Genomic DNA, 15757 nt, shown 5'->3' on the forward strand with positions numbered 1-15757 from the left:
ATCAGATACGCATGCATCCCCTACAGAGCTAGGCTTGTTCACCTTAGGACCAACTGCCGATGTAGAGGAAGAACCCTTAACCCGGGCAGATGACTCTCTCATCTTCTTAGCCTCCGCCAGCTTCATCTCCAAATGAGTCAATAATGCTGGATCATGAGCAGACCTCCCATTTCGATCTCCATCTTTTGACCGATGCAGACGACTCGAACTTCTAGGAGGAATGTCTGCATCTCTTTGATGCTCAGCAGAACTAGGTCGGGCACGAGCTGTTTCACGAAACATATCATGGTTTTCGAGCGTGTCAGCAGGAGGCTCGGGCAGAACACCCCGAATACCGCACATACCAACCTTCGTGCTATCTGCACCCACGATATGCTTGACCCTGGCAGAGGATGAGGGAGCAGACCCCACTTGAGTCTTCTCAGCAGAAGGAAGCCTTGGTTTCTTCCTCGATGGAGACCCATCCTTTGCGTGCGAAGAAGTAGCTTCACCTCTTGAAGATTTGGCAGCAGCTTTGCTCTTTGAGAGAGATTCAGCAGAACATTCTTCCTGTCCGCCAAGCAGATCATCAGGGTCAGGACCGTTCTGCTTCCACCTTTCGACATCCTCGGCAGGGGGCAAACTACCGTCTTCCTCCCGGTACTCACTCAACAGCCAGCGCCACTCGCGAAACCTTAGAGGGATGTTCAAAGCACGACGGACCTTAGCCATGTCCGGCCCAAGCTCTAATTTCTTGCTGATGTCACTCACTACAAGCAGAAGACAGAAGTTAGTCAGCCACACTTCAAGAAATTCAAATAAAAGGAGCGCATCAAAAAAATTGTAAAGAGACATACCATCGCAATAGGAGATGGGAACAAGTGGGCCTTTACTGACGTCGCCTTCCCACCATCCGCTGACCTCCAACACATCGCCTTGCCAAGCGTGATCCCTTTGACTAAGACTGTTGAACAGCTTAGCCTTGTAGACGCGAACTTGGGCATACCCCACGAAGTGCCTCACTTCGAAAAAATAAAAGAACTCTCGCACCGTCAGCTCCAACGCGAAGAAACGACTTAGATTCTCGAAGCACATGATCGCCCGGTAAATGTTTGGAGTACACTGGCTCGGAGCACACCCCATGGCGCAGAACACCTCCTTGAAAAGCTTTGACAGCAGGAATTTGAAGCCCAAGGAGAAGTAAAAAGGACGGAAGGTGATGATCCTAGCATCAAGATCATTCGCATCCACCAAAGGCTCGTTATCCTTCCGAGACTTCAATAGCTTGACTTGCACATCATCTGGAATGGCAGTTGCATAAGTAGCCCGCCACTTCTGGAACTGAGCATCAGTTGTGACGCGATGCAAGTTGGCCACGAACTTCTTGCTATGCACTATGGAGCCTCCCCATAAATACAAAGGGACCTGAGAACTTGAAGCCTTGCTACCATCTCCGGAAGACATGGTTGATCAACAAGTAGCTGCAAAAAGAAAAAAATTCTACGAGTTAGAATGCAAAAAAAACAAAAAAAATAAAAAAAAACAAAAACAAAAACGGCAACAGCAACGAAAAAAAGAAGAAGAGGCAGCCCATTCCAACTCGCGCGTCCAGCCCAGCACGGAGGCCCACATCGCGTAGACTAGCTCCAGCGCGGGCCGTGGCCCAGCTCGATCAAAGCCCAGCTCGCTCCCAGCATGTGGCCCAGCGCCTCCTGCCCAGCAGCGTCTCCAGGCCACTGCTCCGAAGCCCAGCGCCTTGTGCTTGGTTCTTCCACCCGCAGCCCGTACCCAATGCGAAGGCCCAGCTCGAGGCCATCAGGCCAAAGCCCAGCTCCGCCTCTCCCAGCACGAGCCCACTTCGCGCACCAGGTCAGAAGCCTCTAGACCTCCATGCTCGAGCCCAAAGTGTGCAGCCTCAAGCCTGCTGACCTCCCAACGTCTCCAGCTATGTTTCAAGGCATAGACATGCACCCCTTTCAGCTCCCCTCATCGACTAGAAGGCATGAACCAAGCTGCTAAAAATCGGAACAAAGACAAAAAAAATATATATATACAAACCAAGTCTAATTACCTTGGGTGTGCGGTGAAGACAAGAGCTCAAGAAGAACGGAAAAATTCTCCAAAGCTTACTCTCTCTCACTAATGAAATCAGAATGGATTTTGGATGTGAAGAATAAATTGGAGGAGCCCTACATTTATAAGGATAAAAATTCCTTGACCTACAAGGAATCACAAACTCTTTCCAACTTGGGAGTTCATAAAATTGGCAAGTCAAACACCTCCTCTACTCGGGAGCCCAAGTCCACGAAGGAAGCCCAGTTACAGCTGGACAGCCCAACGGATAATTTACATCTCCTACATGCCACCACGCGCCATGCAGAAGTTGGGGGGCATTTGTGGGAACCTAATTAAATCAAACCCTAGGTCAAATAATTCCTACCATTTGGGGATTATTTGACCAAATTGGGAATTGATCAACCTAATTGGGAGTTACTCAATTTAATTGGGAATTATCCAATTAAATTGAACGTTACCTAATTAGGTTGAGATTTGATTTGGTTAATTACCACGGATCCCCAATTAAATGAGGAGTTGCCTAATTGAATCAGGATTTGATTTGATACCTACCACAATTAGGGATTTGATTTACCTAATTAATCAAATTCCTAATTAACCAAATCAAATCCAAAAAGGGGAGGAATAATTCCCTTCCATCTACGGAATTATTCCTCTGAAACCCTAGCCTCCGAGACTACTATAAAAGCATAGCCACACACAAGGGTTGAGGTACGTCAGAATTACTACTAAAATCTCTACGGAAAATTCCTCTCAAACCCTAGCCACCTTTTTTCTCTCTCTCTTTTACATAAGGCTCCGGCCGCCCAATTTATATTATAAACACATCCCGTACCCTATTTTAGCCATCGTTTCTCTACAGATCGATTGAACTGACTTAGGCATCAGAGGGCCTTTGGCCAACACCCCCCGGGTGTGGTCCTCTTATTTGTTCTATTTTGCAGGGAGAAAGAGGCAGCGAAGAAGAAAGGGGAATATTCCGAACCGAATATTCTCGTGGAGAAATTTGCTCCCGCAATGATCACCTCAATATCCAAAATCACAAGTAGGACATGAATTTCCATATCCACCTTTTTTATTTTTGGGTGGAGATTATGTTGTTATTAATCATGTTGATAAAATTAACACTGATATGTAAACATGACTAGTTTTTCTTTGATAAAAATACTTTGACATTTGTATTAAAGAAATATTATAATTGTTCGGTTTAGTACAAATCGCAAATATGATGTAAAACCCATGAGTCGAACTGATCAACAGTTTGGTTTGGTGTTTGAGCCAAGGTTGACATTTTTGTTTCTTCAGTTTTTCTCGTTTCGGTCCACCAATTCAACTATTTTTTCGCCTACCCCATATATGTGCATCTCTTGGTTTCATAGGCCTACTAGGATTGAGGCGTTTCAGAATACCATATTGGAACCGGCGTATTGGTAGCAAATGATCGGTTTTCTTTGCTTTCTCAATTGTCTCATTTAAATGTTGTGTATACTATTTCGCGAGAGTATAACCCCGCAACTATATTATTTATAGGATAAAAAGGGACTAGCCCATACTTATTTTTTTGCTTGGAAAAAAAATACATATTTTTTTTAAAAAAGTAAAGCCATGTCGCGATACTATTTATAAAAAATAATAAAAATAATAAAAAAGGAAATACCTCGGCTATACCTTTTATTAAAAAAAGTACCCTCCTAGCGATTAGGTGCCCAATGTCAAAACAAGTAAATACCCTAGTATAGCCGCTCGGCTATTAGATTTTGAAAAATACCCAAGAGTATAGCCGAACGGCTATACTATTTTTTGAAGTAGAAATACCGTATTATAGCCGAGCGGCTATACCTTTTATATATATATATATATATTTTAAAAATTACCCTCCTAGTTGCATTAGTTTATGCTTAATTCACATTGGTTGGCTAGTTTCAACATATCCAAAGAAAATATTGAAGAGAGAGAAATTTCACAATAAATCTGTGTGTTTATCTCTTAGTAACCTCAATTTCAAATTCATTATTACAACTTCTTTTGGTTTAGATTATTATTAATATGGAACCCAATATCATAAGTACATGTATATGTGTATTAATATGATAAGGAAATTATTGTTCGCACTTCCAGTTTATATACCTAATTCTCAGGCCCCTAAATTTACACATCCCTATATATTACATATATATTAGCTCTGCTTTTTGAAGATTAATTAAAAAGTTAAAATTGCCCAAAGTAAAAAATAATAAATAATAAATAAATAATCTACAATTTATCAAGCGCATAACCTAAATACTTTCATTGTCCCATATGTGAAATACAAGAATGCTGTGAGAACTCCAAGGTGTTATTTTAGTGATGTGTCTCGGGCCTTCGAATTTTCAGGGTCGACCTTGATTAGTAAACAATTTTTATCAATAATTAAAAAATGCAAAGCAACCCCAATGTAAAGAATCGAGAAATTTAAGAATTGAGAGCAATGAATTGATATGGGAAGAATCATTCTCATTAAGTTGTTTATTAACCATATGGAATCAACATATGAATGGAATTGAATTCCATTGTTATTATTTACTAATTCTCATTAATCAGAACCTATACTAATCCATTGTTAATTAATTTGTAAATCTACTACTAATATTCTTTGGTGATTTCCAAAAAGTGTAAGTTGTTTTAATAATAATGTTATTAGATAAATGCATTATATATAATATACACACTGTTTCCTCCCACCTTCTCACGATAGTGACAAATATAAGGCAGACGCATGCAATTGCGACGTGTTGAAGTTTCAAAAGCTAAGCTTTGTGATGATTTGCCAACCCATATGTTACACGGTCAAAGAAAGGTAATTGAAACTTGATCTGAACCGTCAATTATAATGTATAAAACGAACGGACGGCATCTAACACACTTGGTGACAACATAGGGAGGTCTTTGACTTGATTCTTCAGCATTGACAAATGAACAGCATTTTCCTTAGCTGGTAATTAAGCTTTTAGAATGCCATGCTATAAAAAGAGGTCATATGTCTCATCTTCAATATCGCTCAAGTCATCACAACCAATTTTGCATATTAATCATTATATATTCTTCCTGCTATTCACCAAAAATGGTGAGTTTATCAGTGTTATATTTATTAGTACTTGTTTTTTCGTTCGAAAAGAAAAAAATCATTTTGAATTGAGTAAGACTATGCATGCCTTTTATACTGAAAATTATTGGTCTAACACATTTTTGTTTCAATTTTGCAACTGATAAATTTTTACTTGTTGCTTGTTTCTGTATGATTTGGTGGGAAGCAGCCTCTTTCACTAACTATTGAGGTACGGCTATTCCCTTCTTCTTTTTCTTTTTAAATTTTATGGAAATAAGACGTGTTTCAAGGTTGATTCTAAGCTGTTGTAATAATTTCTGGACCAGAAAGAATTTGCTCAAAACTCAGAAAGGGTTAAATCTGTGGATCAACATCCAACTGAGCCATGGTAATTTTCTACCTTCTTGACAATTCTGTAATGCCTTCAGCATCTCCTAACTTTGATTTTCATATTCTTATCATGTAATGATTTCCATGCAGGATTCTAGTAAGTTTGTATTCAGGAACTGTTTGTATCTGGAACTACCAGTCACAGGTGAGCCATTGTTACTTTCACCATTAATATCAAACTCCTAATTATCCGATTCGGGATTTTCATGCTTTCAATAAATCTTCCGGAAGGGGCTAACTTAATTTTACTGGTCCAGACCATGGGGAAGTCCTTCAAGGTCACTGAGTCACCAGGTACATGATTTTCTTTCATTTGCTCTTCATGTTGCCAACTGGTCATGACTTTGTATTTAACATCTGTTTTTGCGCTTGCAGTGAGGTCAGCCAAGTTCATAGCATGCGAAAACTGGATTGTCACCGCATCTGATGACAAATACATTCGCGTATACACCTATGATACGGTGGAAAAGATCAAAGAATATGAAGCACACACAGACTTTATCAGGAGTGTTGCTGTCCATCCCACTCTACCATATCTGTTGTCATGTTCTGATGACAAGGTTATAAAGCTTTGGGATTGGGAGAAGGATTGGTCATGTACTCAGATCTTCGAGGGGCATTCACACTATGTGATGCAAGTGGCATTTAATCCGAAAGACACCAATACTTTTGCTAGTGCATCGCTTGATGGCACCATTAAGGTATTGAAGGCACTGTTAATTTGTTGCAAATTACTTAACTGCAATATTTCTGGTGTCATGACCTTTGTGACGCTTAAAGTTTTACATTGGTTCTGTTTCATTGTAGATATGGAACATTGGTTCTCCTACAGCAGAGTTTACCTTAGATGGCCACTCAAAAGGAGTTAATTGCATCGATTACTTCAGTCGCGGGGATAAACCATATCTATTGAGTGGCTCAGATGACTTTACTGCTAAGGTTTGGGACCAAGTGCTGGTTATCGGCTTCCTATTTAGCTCTATATGTACAGCGTACGATTATGGTGCGTATATGTGTCATACTAATTTGAATTTTATTTGTAAATTTTTTTGGCAACAGGTATGGGACATTGAAACCAAAAGTTGTGTGCAAACTCTAGAAGGTCATGAGCACAATGTAACAGCTGTATGTGTTCATGCTGAGCTTCCCATAATAATTACAGTTTCTGAGGATGGGAACATTCACATATGGAATGCAACCACTTTTAGGTAACTTCTGATTCAAACTACTTACATTACAAATTAAATTGACTCAGTTTTCTGTTTAATTCCTGCTATTGCATCGCTTTGATCGAAACTCATGTTGTAAATGATTCTTGTTGTATCACAGGCTAGAGAACAAATTGAGCTATGGTCTTGAAAGAGTATGGACCATTGGACAGTTGAAAGGATCAAACAAGTAAGTTTCTTTTTTGTTCTTTCTTGTGGGTTAAGATGTGTATCTGAGAGGATGATTTTTCAAGTAACCGTTTGATATACAAGCATGTAAATGTGGCAAAGGACTCTCAATTTGTTCCCTTAGCTTGTTAGGATTTGTTTTATTGCATTGTTTTAGCAGCATATTTATCAAAATAAACTTTCCTTGCCTCCTACAGGGTTGCATTTGGTTTTGACAAAGGAACCATTGTGGTTAAAATGAATGGCTCTCATACTTGGGATTCTGTTGACCTCCAAGCTTAGAAGGAAGGGTTGAAGGAATAAAGACATCGAATGCTGCACGATTTGTACTGTGTTCTCCGAAGTAATTAGACTAAAGGAATAATTAATTTCACCTAAAACTTGCTGCTCCTGCTTTTACTGTTGTATGATTTGCAAATAAAACTTGCTTTTGTGTGTTTTGTAGTATATCCCATGAGGAAACATGTTGTAAGGATCAATCGAAATGGAATGTTATATGTGTTCTTTAACAAATTACACTGGTGCAGATAGCAGATTCTGTGAAATACATATATAATTACCAGTAATAAAACCCTTCATGTTCTTCCCAGAAAGTAGTTGGTGACTGCTGTTTACTGGTGCTGAATAAATTTGTTGAAAATAATAGAAATCTTGCCATACAAGGAGAAAGACGGAAGGCTAGACAGGACTGTAGGAAATTCCAACCTCAAATCCAAAGGGTCTCAACCAGAAGTTTTAACGACTAAGATTAGAACTCTCAAATGTATTCAAAGCAAGATCTGCATGAAGAACATACAAGAAGGCTCTCTCTTGTCCACAACATATGTCAAGAGAGGACGCTTAGTGTATGCTAAAGAGAACCAGAAAATGCCATTAATTAAAGCAGACCTTGGTATATTAAATGTCAATCTGTTCTCGCAATAAGATCTGTAGTTCATAATAAACGTTATGCATGAATTGGATTCATGGTCTAGCTTATTACTCAAGGATCTACAAATTAATTTCACCCTTTTTCTTTTCATGTCTAAGACTGAGGCCTATAAACTCTAGGATTGTTTTACCTTCCACATGCACCTCAAAATTTCAAGAAAGAAATAAGTGATATAAAGAGCAATATGGATGGAAAGGGTTCCAGGAGGCTTTGTGCAAGCAGTACTCATCGTCATGTTGATGATCGTGTTTTCTGTGAGTCAAGTGCAGTCTCAGTCGATAATGTGCATGCTCAAATGCATGCTCCTCTGTCATGGTGTTAAAGCCAGCACAGTTTGTAGAGGCTTGTGTTTGAAAGGTTGTAAAAAGACGCTACCAGACCCCCTCTACTACTGCAATCTTGGTTGCACAACTTCCATCTGATGCACCAACCTCAGCCCTGGTACGTTACATGCATGCATATCAAATATGATCACCTCAATATCCAAAATCACAAATGGGAAATGAATTTTCGTATCCATCTTTTTTATTTTTGGGTGGAGATTATGTTGTTATTAATCCTCAGCCCTGATGAATTAACGCTGATGTGCAAACATGAATCGAATAGTTTTTTTTTTTTTTTTCCCTACTTGTGTAAAGTAGATTCTTACTTAAATTGCTTGATGTGTAACATGCAGAAAAGCTAGAAGGTTGTGCGGATTCATGCTCAGAAAACTGCAGAGAGGTGCAGGTAGAAAAGCTCTACAGACTGCAGTTAAGGATCATTGTAGGGTCCATGATATAAGTATTTGTGTTATGGTTGAACTTAGAATAAGTGGTGCCAATTCTCTGAAAGTCCTTCAAAATATGGGTTTTCCAAGATATGAAAGGGTGGATGCCGTGGGTTTCTCTGGGGGTATTTGGGTTCTGTGGGATGATATGCGCTGCAAGCTAGAAGTGGTGAGTCTTTTCGACCAAGCCATCTCATCTCTGATCACTCTACCTTCTGGTCAAGTTTGGCTCTCCACTATGGTTTATGGCAGCCCTTGTAACACTAAGCGTGAGGCTCTTTGGCAGCACCTCGACTCTGTGGCAGCGACTCACCAATTTCCTTGGCTCATTATGGGGGATTTTAATGAATATCTCTTTGCCTATGAGAAGCGCAGCTCTCGGAGTTCCTTTAGAGCTGGTGGTATGAATGGGTGGAAAATAATAGTCTTATTGATTTAGGCTATAATGGGGCCAAGTTTACTTGGTCTAATATGCGTGGTGTAGGGGGTTTGGTATTGATTTGACATGACAGAGGTCTTTGCAACCACCAATGGCGACTCATTTTTCCTGAAGCTTGTATCACTCACCTGGCAAGGGCCAAATCTGATCATTGTCCTCTTCTCCTTCAGCTAGACCCAAGTGCTCAACCTCAAGCTCATCTTAAGCCTTTATGATTTGAAGCAATGTGACTTAAGCATGCTGATTTCCAGCGTTTTGTAGCTGATTTTTGGAACCAATACCATGGGAACCTACTGATTAAAATTGGGGAACTGCCCACACGGCTAAAAAATTTGGAATTCCCAAGTCTTTGGCCATCTTTGAATTCGGAAAAAAATGGTGTTGGCTCGGGTTGCTGGTATCCAAAGTTCCTTATGTATACAAGACAACCCTTTCCTTGCTGACCTTGAATTTAATTTGAAGCAGGAATACGCACAAATTCTTGTTCAAGAAGAGATGATGTGGATGCAAAAATCTAGGATCAATTGGAATAAGGATGGGGACAGGAATACCAAATTCTTCCATATGACAACGGTGGTCCTGAGAGAGATCAATCTTCATGAGTCTACAATCCAACTAATCATGCAATGTGTCTCCACAGTTCAGTTCCAAATTCTTGTGAATGGTGAAGCTACCCCGCCTTTTGTTCCTGCAAGAGGAGTGCGACAGAGGGATCCCCTCTCACTGTATTTGTTTTTGTTGTGTCTGAGGGAGCAAATTTCCCCACGAGAATATTCGCCCAATATTCCTTCATCTTCTCCTCCTCTCTTTCTCCCTGCAAAACAGATCGGAGTAAAAGGACCACACCCGGGGGGTGTTGGCCAAAGGCCCTCCGATGCCTAAGTTAGGTAGGGTAATTCAAGGAAAACCGGGTGGCCGGAGCCGTGTGTGGTGGCAGGAGCCTTGTGTGAGAGAGAGAAAGAGAGGGGGTGGCTAGGGTTTTTGAGAAATAACTTCTGTAGAGTTTAGTAGGAATTTAGGCGTACCTCAACCATTGTGTGTGGCTATGCTTTTATAGAGGTCTCGGATGCTAGGGTTTCAGAGGAATAATTCCGTAGATGGAAGGGAATTATTCCTCCCCTTTTTGGAATTGATTTGATTAATTAGGGATTTGATTAATTAGGGTAAATCAAATCCCTAATTGTGGTAGGTATCAATCAATCCTGATTCAATTTAGGCAATTCCTCATTTAATTGGGGATCGTGGTAATTAACCAAATCAAATCTCAACCTAATTAGGTAACGTTCAATTTAATTGGATAATTCCCAATTAAATTGAGTAACTCCTAATTAGGTTGATTGATTCCCAATTTGGTCAAATAATCCCCAAATGGTAGGAATTATTTGACCTAGGGTTTGATTTAATTAGGTTCCCACAAATGCCCCCCAGCTTCTGCATGGCGCGTGGTGGCATGTAGGAGATGTAGATTATCCGTTAGGCTGTCCAGCTGTAACTGGGCTTCCTTCGTGGACTTGGGCTCCCGCGTAGAGAAAGTGTTTGACTTGTGAACTGCTTGAGTAACCAGCCTATGTTTTGATTGCATGTCCTCCTTTAGAGATTTGTGAGTACCAGGGTCCCCCATGAAGGACTCCGGGCATGCACTGCATATCCTGTAGGATGATTCCCTTAGGAAGTTGACGAGCACCAGGGTCCCCCTTGAGAGACTCCGGGTGTGTTCTGCACATCCCATAGATGATTTCCCTTAGGAAGTTGGCGAGCACCAGGGTCCCCCTTGAGGGACTCCGGGTGTGTTCTGCACATCCCGTAGGATGATTTCCCTTAGGAAGTTGGCGAGCACCAGGGTCCCCCTTGAGAGACTCCGGGTGTGTTCTGCACATCCCTTAGAATGATTTCCCTTAGGAAGGTGGCGAGCACCAGGGTCCCCCTTGAGGGACTCCGGGTGTGTTCTGCACATCTCGTATGTGATTTCCCTTAGGAAGTTGGCGAGCACCAGGGTCCCCCTTGAGAGACTCCGGGTGTGTTCTGCTCATCCCGTAGGATGATTTAGTCGTCGCCCTGCGTCTCCCGTAGGACGCTGCTTATGGGCAACTTACATGATTATCCTGCCTCCCTTAGGAAACGGATAGGAACCTGGATATCTCCCTTAGGAAATTCCTGGCGCACCCTGCATCTCCCTTAGGACGCTTTTTTTAGTGGGCTGCGTCTCCAAACGGACGCTTTTAGTCGTCACCCTGCGTCTCCCTTAGGACGCTCCTTATGGGCAACTGTGTGACTATCCTGCCTCCCTTAGGAAACGGATAGGAACCTGGATATTTCCCGCAGGAAGCATGGAGACCTCCTTTTAAGAAATTCCTGGCGCACCCTGCGTCTCCCTTAGGACGCTTTTTTTCGCGGGCTGCGTCTCCAAACGGACGCTTTTAGTCGTCACCCTGCGTCTCCCTTAGGACGCTCCTTATGGGCAACTGTGTGACTATCCTGCCTCCCTTAGGAAACTGATAGGAACCTGGATATCTCCCTTAGGAAATTCCTGGTGTACCCTGCGTCTTCCGAAGGACGCTGCTTATGGGCAAATGTTGTGTTTCGTGAAAAAGGCGGTGATATGCTTGCCAATGAATTGTGAGCCATTGTCGGTAACCAGCGACTATGGCCAGCCAAACTGGCATATGATGTTTCTCCAGATGAATCGCTCCACATCGGCTTCTTTAGTAGAGGATAGAGCTTCGACCTCGATCCATTTAGTAAAGTAGTCGGTGGCGATGATCATCATTTCTTTCTTGGCGGGCGCTGGTGGCAGGGGACCCACTAGGTCGATGGCCCATTGCATAAACGGCCATGGACTGTTTTGCGGATGATAGACTTCGGCAGGCAAGTTAGGGATTGGCTTGTATCGCTGACAGCGATCACACTTCTTGACATATTCAGCGGAGTCGTGACGCATGGTAGGCCAGAAGTAGCCTATGTTCAGAGCTTTCTGGGTGAGCGATCTGCCCCCAGAGTGGTTGCCACACTCGTCGTCGTGAATTTTGCAGAGGACCTCAAGTGTTTGAGGGTACTTTATGCAGGTGAGATGAGGACCGGAGTATGATCTGCGGATGAGCTTGTTGCCGAGCATGTAGTATCTCGCGGCCTTTTTGCTGGACCTTTCTAGCTTCGGACTTGTCCGTTGGCAGGTTTTCATTTGTCAAATAGTCGATGATGGGGTCTTGCCAACTAGGGTCCTCGTCAATCTGCATGGTATCGATTAGCTCTATTTCTTCTATGCTTGGTCGGTCAAGGTGTTCGACCGGGATGGAGCGTCTAAACTGGGTATCCAGCGCTGATCCTTGGCTTGCCAGTGCGTCTGCATGAGCGTTCTCTGCCCGAGGCACTTGTTGAATGGTGAAGGTGGGAAATGCCTTCAACAGCTCTTGGACTTTGTCAAGGTATAGGATCATCCTTGGGTGCTTCGCCATATATTCACCTGAGGCTTGATTCGTGATCAATTGTGAGTCAGAGTAGATGGCTAGCTTTTTGATTGCGAGCTCTTTTGCTAAACGTAGGCCGGCAAGCAATGCCTCATATTCTGCCTCGTTGTTCGAGGTCGGGAAGCCAAGCGTAATAGCTTGCTCCAACAGGGTTCCATCCGGGGTGGTGATGACGACTCCTGCTCCAGCTCCTTTTTGGTTCGACGCTCCATCTACGCGCAACTGCCACATGTCACCGGGTTGGCTAGGTTCTGCGGAGGTCCCGTCTGCTTTTGAACTTTCCTTCTTTTGGTTGACCAACTTCTCTTTTTCGGCCGATGGGGTGAATTCTGCTACGAAGTCTGCTAAAGCCTGGGCTTTTATTGCAGTTTTTGGCCGGTAGAGGAGGTCATATTGGCTTAGCTCTATAGCCCACTTCATGAGTCGCTGAGAAGCATCAGGGCTGTGGAGGATTGATCTCAAAGGAAAGTCGGTCATGACGATGACTCGATGAGCTTGGTAGTAGGGTCGCAGCTTTCTCACAGAAACTACAAGAGCCAAAATAAGTTTCTCCAATTTTGGGTAGCGAGTCTCTGCATCGAGGAGAGCTTTTGACGTGTAGAATACCGGATGTTGGGCCCCCAGCTCTTCTCGGATGAGAGCTGAACTGATAGCTGAGTTGGACACTGCCAAGTATACGAACAAGTCCTCACCAGGGACTGGCTTTGAGAGCATGGGAGGTGAGGTGAGGTAAGTCTTCAGATTTTGAAAAGCCACTTCGCACTCCTCATCCCATTTGTCTCTTTGCCCTTTCTTCAAAGCTTTGAAGAATGGTCTGCACTTGTCGGTTGATCTCGAGAGGAACCGGTTGAGGGCCGCTGCTCTGCCCGTCAGACTTTGTATTTCCTTCATTTTGGAGGGCGATTTCATCTCGAGAATGGCTTTGATTTGACGTGGGTGTGCCTCGATACCTCGTTGCGTGACTAGGTATCCCAAGAATCGGCCGAAGGATACACCAAACGTGCATTTACTTGGATTCAACTTCATGCGATATTGGCGGAGCAAGCTGAATGACTCGGCAAGATTTCCAATGTGATCTGCACGTTTCGGGACTTTGACCAGCATGTCATATACGTAGACCTCCATAGTTTTGCCGATCTGTTCTTTGAAGATTTTGTTTACGAGCCTTTGATAGGTTGCTCCGGCGTTCTTCAGCCCAAAGGGCATGACCTTGTAGCAGTAGGTCCCTCTTTCGATGATGAAAGAAGTTTTCGCCTTGTCATCCCCATGCATCATGATTTGGTTATAGCCGGAGTAGGCGTCCATGAAGCTGAGCAGCTGATTGCCAGAAGTGGAATCCACGAGTTGGTCGATTCTCGGCAATGGAAAGTTGTCTTTGGGGCATGCTTTGTTGAGGTCTGTGTAATCGACGCAAACTCTCCACTTGCCCTTTTCTTGTTTTGCCACCAGAACAACGTTGGCAAGCCATTCTGAGTAAGAGACCTCTTCGATGAAGCCGGCAGCTAGGAGTTTGTCAATCTCGGCTTCGATGATAGCGACTCGCTCGGGTGCGAAGTTGCGTCTCTTCTACGCCACTGGCTTGCATGCGGGGTTGACGTGGAGTCGGTGACAGATGATGTTCGGGTCGATGCCAGGCATGTCTGATGGCGACCATGCGAACATGTCTTTGTTGCTCTGAAGGAATGTGGTAAGCTCCACCTTCTTTTCTGGGCTTAAGCGCGAGCCGATCCGCGCCTTCCTGTCTGGCTGGTCAGGATCCAAGGGTATTAACTCGACGTCCTCCTCGGGTTTCCATCCTTCTTCTGGAGAGACCTCTGGAGGGATCTCCTCGATTTGGTCCTGACGCTTTGATTGCTATAAGATAGTAAGATTCGGTTGCTCAACCTCCTCCAGATTTGCCTGGCTCACGGGGAGAAACTGCGCTTGTTTGCCTTTCTTTAGCCCTTGGGCGGAGCATTTCCTCGCCATTGCTTGATCGCTGCTGATTTGGCCGACACCGCCCCCAGGGATTGGGTATCGAATCTTCTGATGCGTGGCGGAGGTGATGGCATTGATCTTGCCAATCCATGGTCTGCCCAGGATGCCGTTGTAGGGTGAGACCTCATCAATGACCATGAATGTTTGCAAGCTTATTACAGGTGGGGAGTAGACGTCGAGGTCTATCGTGCCCACGGTAACCGTTGTTGCACCATTAAAGCCAGTCAGCGATCTGGCTAATTTGTTGATCTTTGTCTCCAAGCCCATCTGTTGGATGACCGTCAGTTGCAGGATATTGGCTGTGCTGCCCTCGTCTGCATGGATTCGGTCGACCATGGCCTGAGCGATTTGAATGCTGATGACAAGGGCGTCGTTATGTGGCATGTCGAGGCCGATCAGATCCTTCTTTTGAAAGCCGATCACAGGATCGTCCTCTGCTAGTGGAAGGTCGGTCGAGACTTGGGAGATCCCAGTGGCCTGTTTGATCTTCCTCTTCTTTTCCTTGCTGGTCAGCCCAGACTCCTCGGAGTCGGCTAGGATGGTGTTAATCCTTATGACCTTCTGAGGCAGCTCTTTGGCGGTGTCTCGATCTTCAATTCGTTGGATGGCCTGCTTCGCAATGAATTCTGTGCAGTGACCTTCTCTCACGAGTTCTTCAAGATGCGCTTTCCAAGCGAAGCAGTTGTTCGTAGTGTGTCCGTGCGTTCCATGGAAGGCACAGTATTTGCTAGTGTCCCTCTTGTCCGGATCTCCTTTCAATGGTGGTGGTCTTCTTACCCAAGGTTTGTTCTTCACTTGGGCTAAGATTTGATGTATGGGGATGGTGAACTTGGTATAGTTCTCTCCTGCCGTAGCCTCCTCTCGTAGGTGCGACCTGCGCTTGTCCTTACTCCTGTTGTCGCCTCTTTGGCTTGCCCGTTTAGTCGGCTGATCTTCCTGCTTTGTAGACTTCTTTGCGGCGATTCGATCGTCATCCCAGAGCGCGTAGCGTTCCGCAGTCGCGTAGCCCTCTGCCAGAGTCTGGCTGGGAGTGATAGTCAGCTCGCGGTACAAGTCGTGCTCAGCTGGAAGACCTTTCTTGAAAGCGGAGGACGCGATTCGGTCGTCACATCCTACAATATTCGCCTTTTCCGCCTTGAATCTCTTGATGTAATCTCGAAGGGATTCGTCAGACTTCTTGCGCAGGTTGTACAAGTGGTCAGGGTTCTTCTTGATCGTCCGGTAAGAGGTGTATTCTTTGGTGAAGACGT

The 15757-nt window shown here is 43.9% G+C and overlaps 2 protein-coding genes across 3 annotated transcripts in view; one reads left to right on the top strand and one right to left on the bottom strand.

Annotated features, from left to right (window-relative positions):
* Positions 1-5093: 5093 nt before the first annotated feature.
* LOC117623560 (coatomer subunit beta'-2-like) lies at positions 5094-7440 on the top strand. 2 transcript variants are annotated; one of them, XM_034354584.1, is made up of 10 exons: positions 5094-5158; positions 5349-5369; positions 5467-5528; positions 5621-5675; positions 5788-5824; positions 5906-6231; positions 6338-6469; positions 6590-6738; positions 6860-6928; positions 7125-7440. In XM_034354584.1, the coding sequence occupies exons 1-10, from the start codon at positions 5156-5158 to the stop codon at positions 7207-7209; spliced, it is 939 nt and encodes a 312-aa protein (XP_034210475.1). In that variant the 5' UTR covers positions 5094-5155; the 3' UTR covers positions 7210-7440. The 2 variants fall into 2 exon arrangements, with proteins under 2 accessions (XP_034210475.1, XP_034210474.1); XM_034354583.1 differs by having other exon boundaries at positions 5125-5158; positions 5346-5369.
* A 6656-nt stretch (positions 7441-14096) lies between these two features.
* Positions 14097-15757, bottom strand: part of LOC117621060 — a 15379-nt gene continuing 13718 nt past the window's right edge. The window contains exons 2-3 of the mRNA XM_034351320.1: positions 14430-15742; positions 14097-14384 (exon numbers count right to left, since the gene is read on the bottom strand). Coding sequence (XP_034207211.1) covers positions 14097-14384; positions 14430-15742 — 1601 coding nt within the window. The remainder of the gene's footprint in view (positions 14385-14429; positions 15743-15757) is intronic.

The sequence above is a fragment of the Prunus dulcis genome, chromosome 3, assembly GCF_902201215.1.
Source record: "Prunus dulcis chromosome 3, ALMONDv2, whole genome shotgun sequence".
NCBI lineage: Eukaryota > Viridiplantae > Streptophyta > Magnoliopsida > Rosales > Rosaceae > Prunus > Prunus dulcis.

Bases quoted from the DNA above. Each gene is read 5' to 3' on its own strand.
- LOC117623560 (XM_034354583.1), top strand. The intron at 6,232-6,337 runs GTATTGAAGGCA...GTTTCATTGTAG, and splicing joins CGCTTGATGGCACCATTAAG to ATATGGAACATTGGTTCTCC. The intron at 6,739-6,859 runs GTAACTTCTGAT...GTTGTATCACAG, and splicing joins TGGAATGCAACCACTTTTAG to GCTAGAGAACAAATTGAGCT.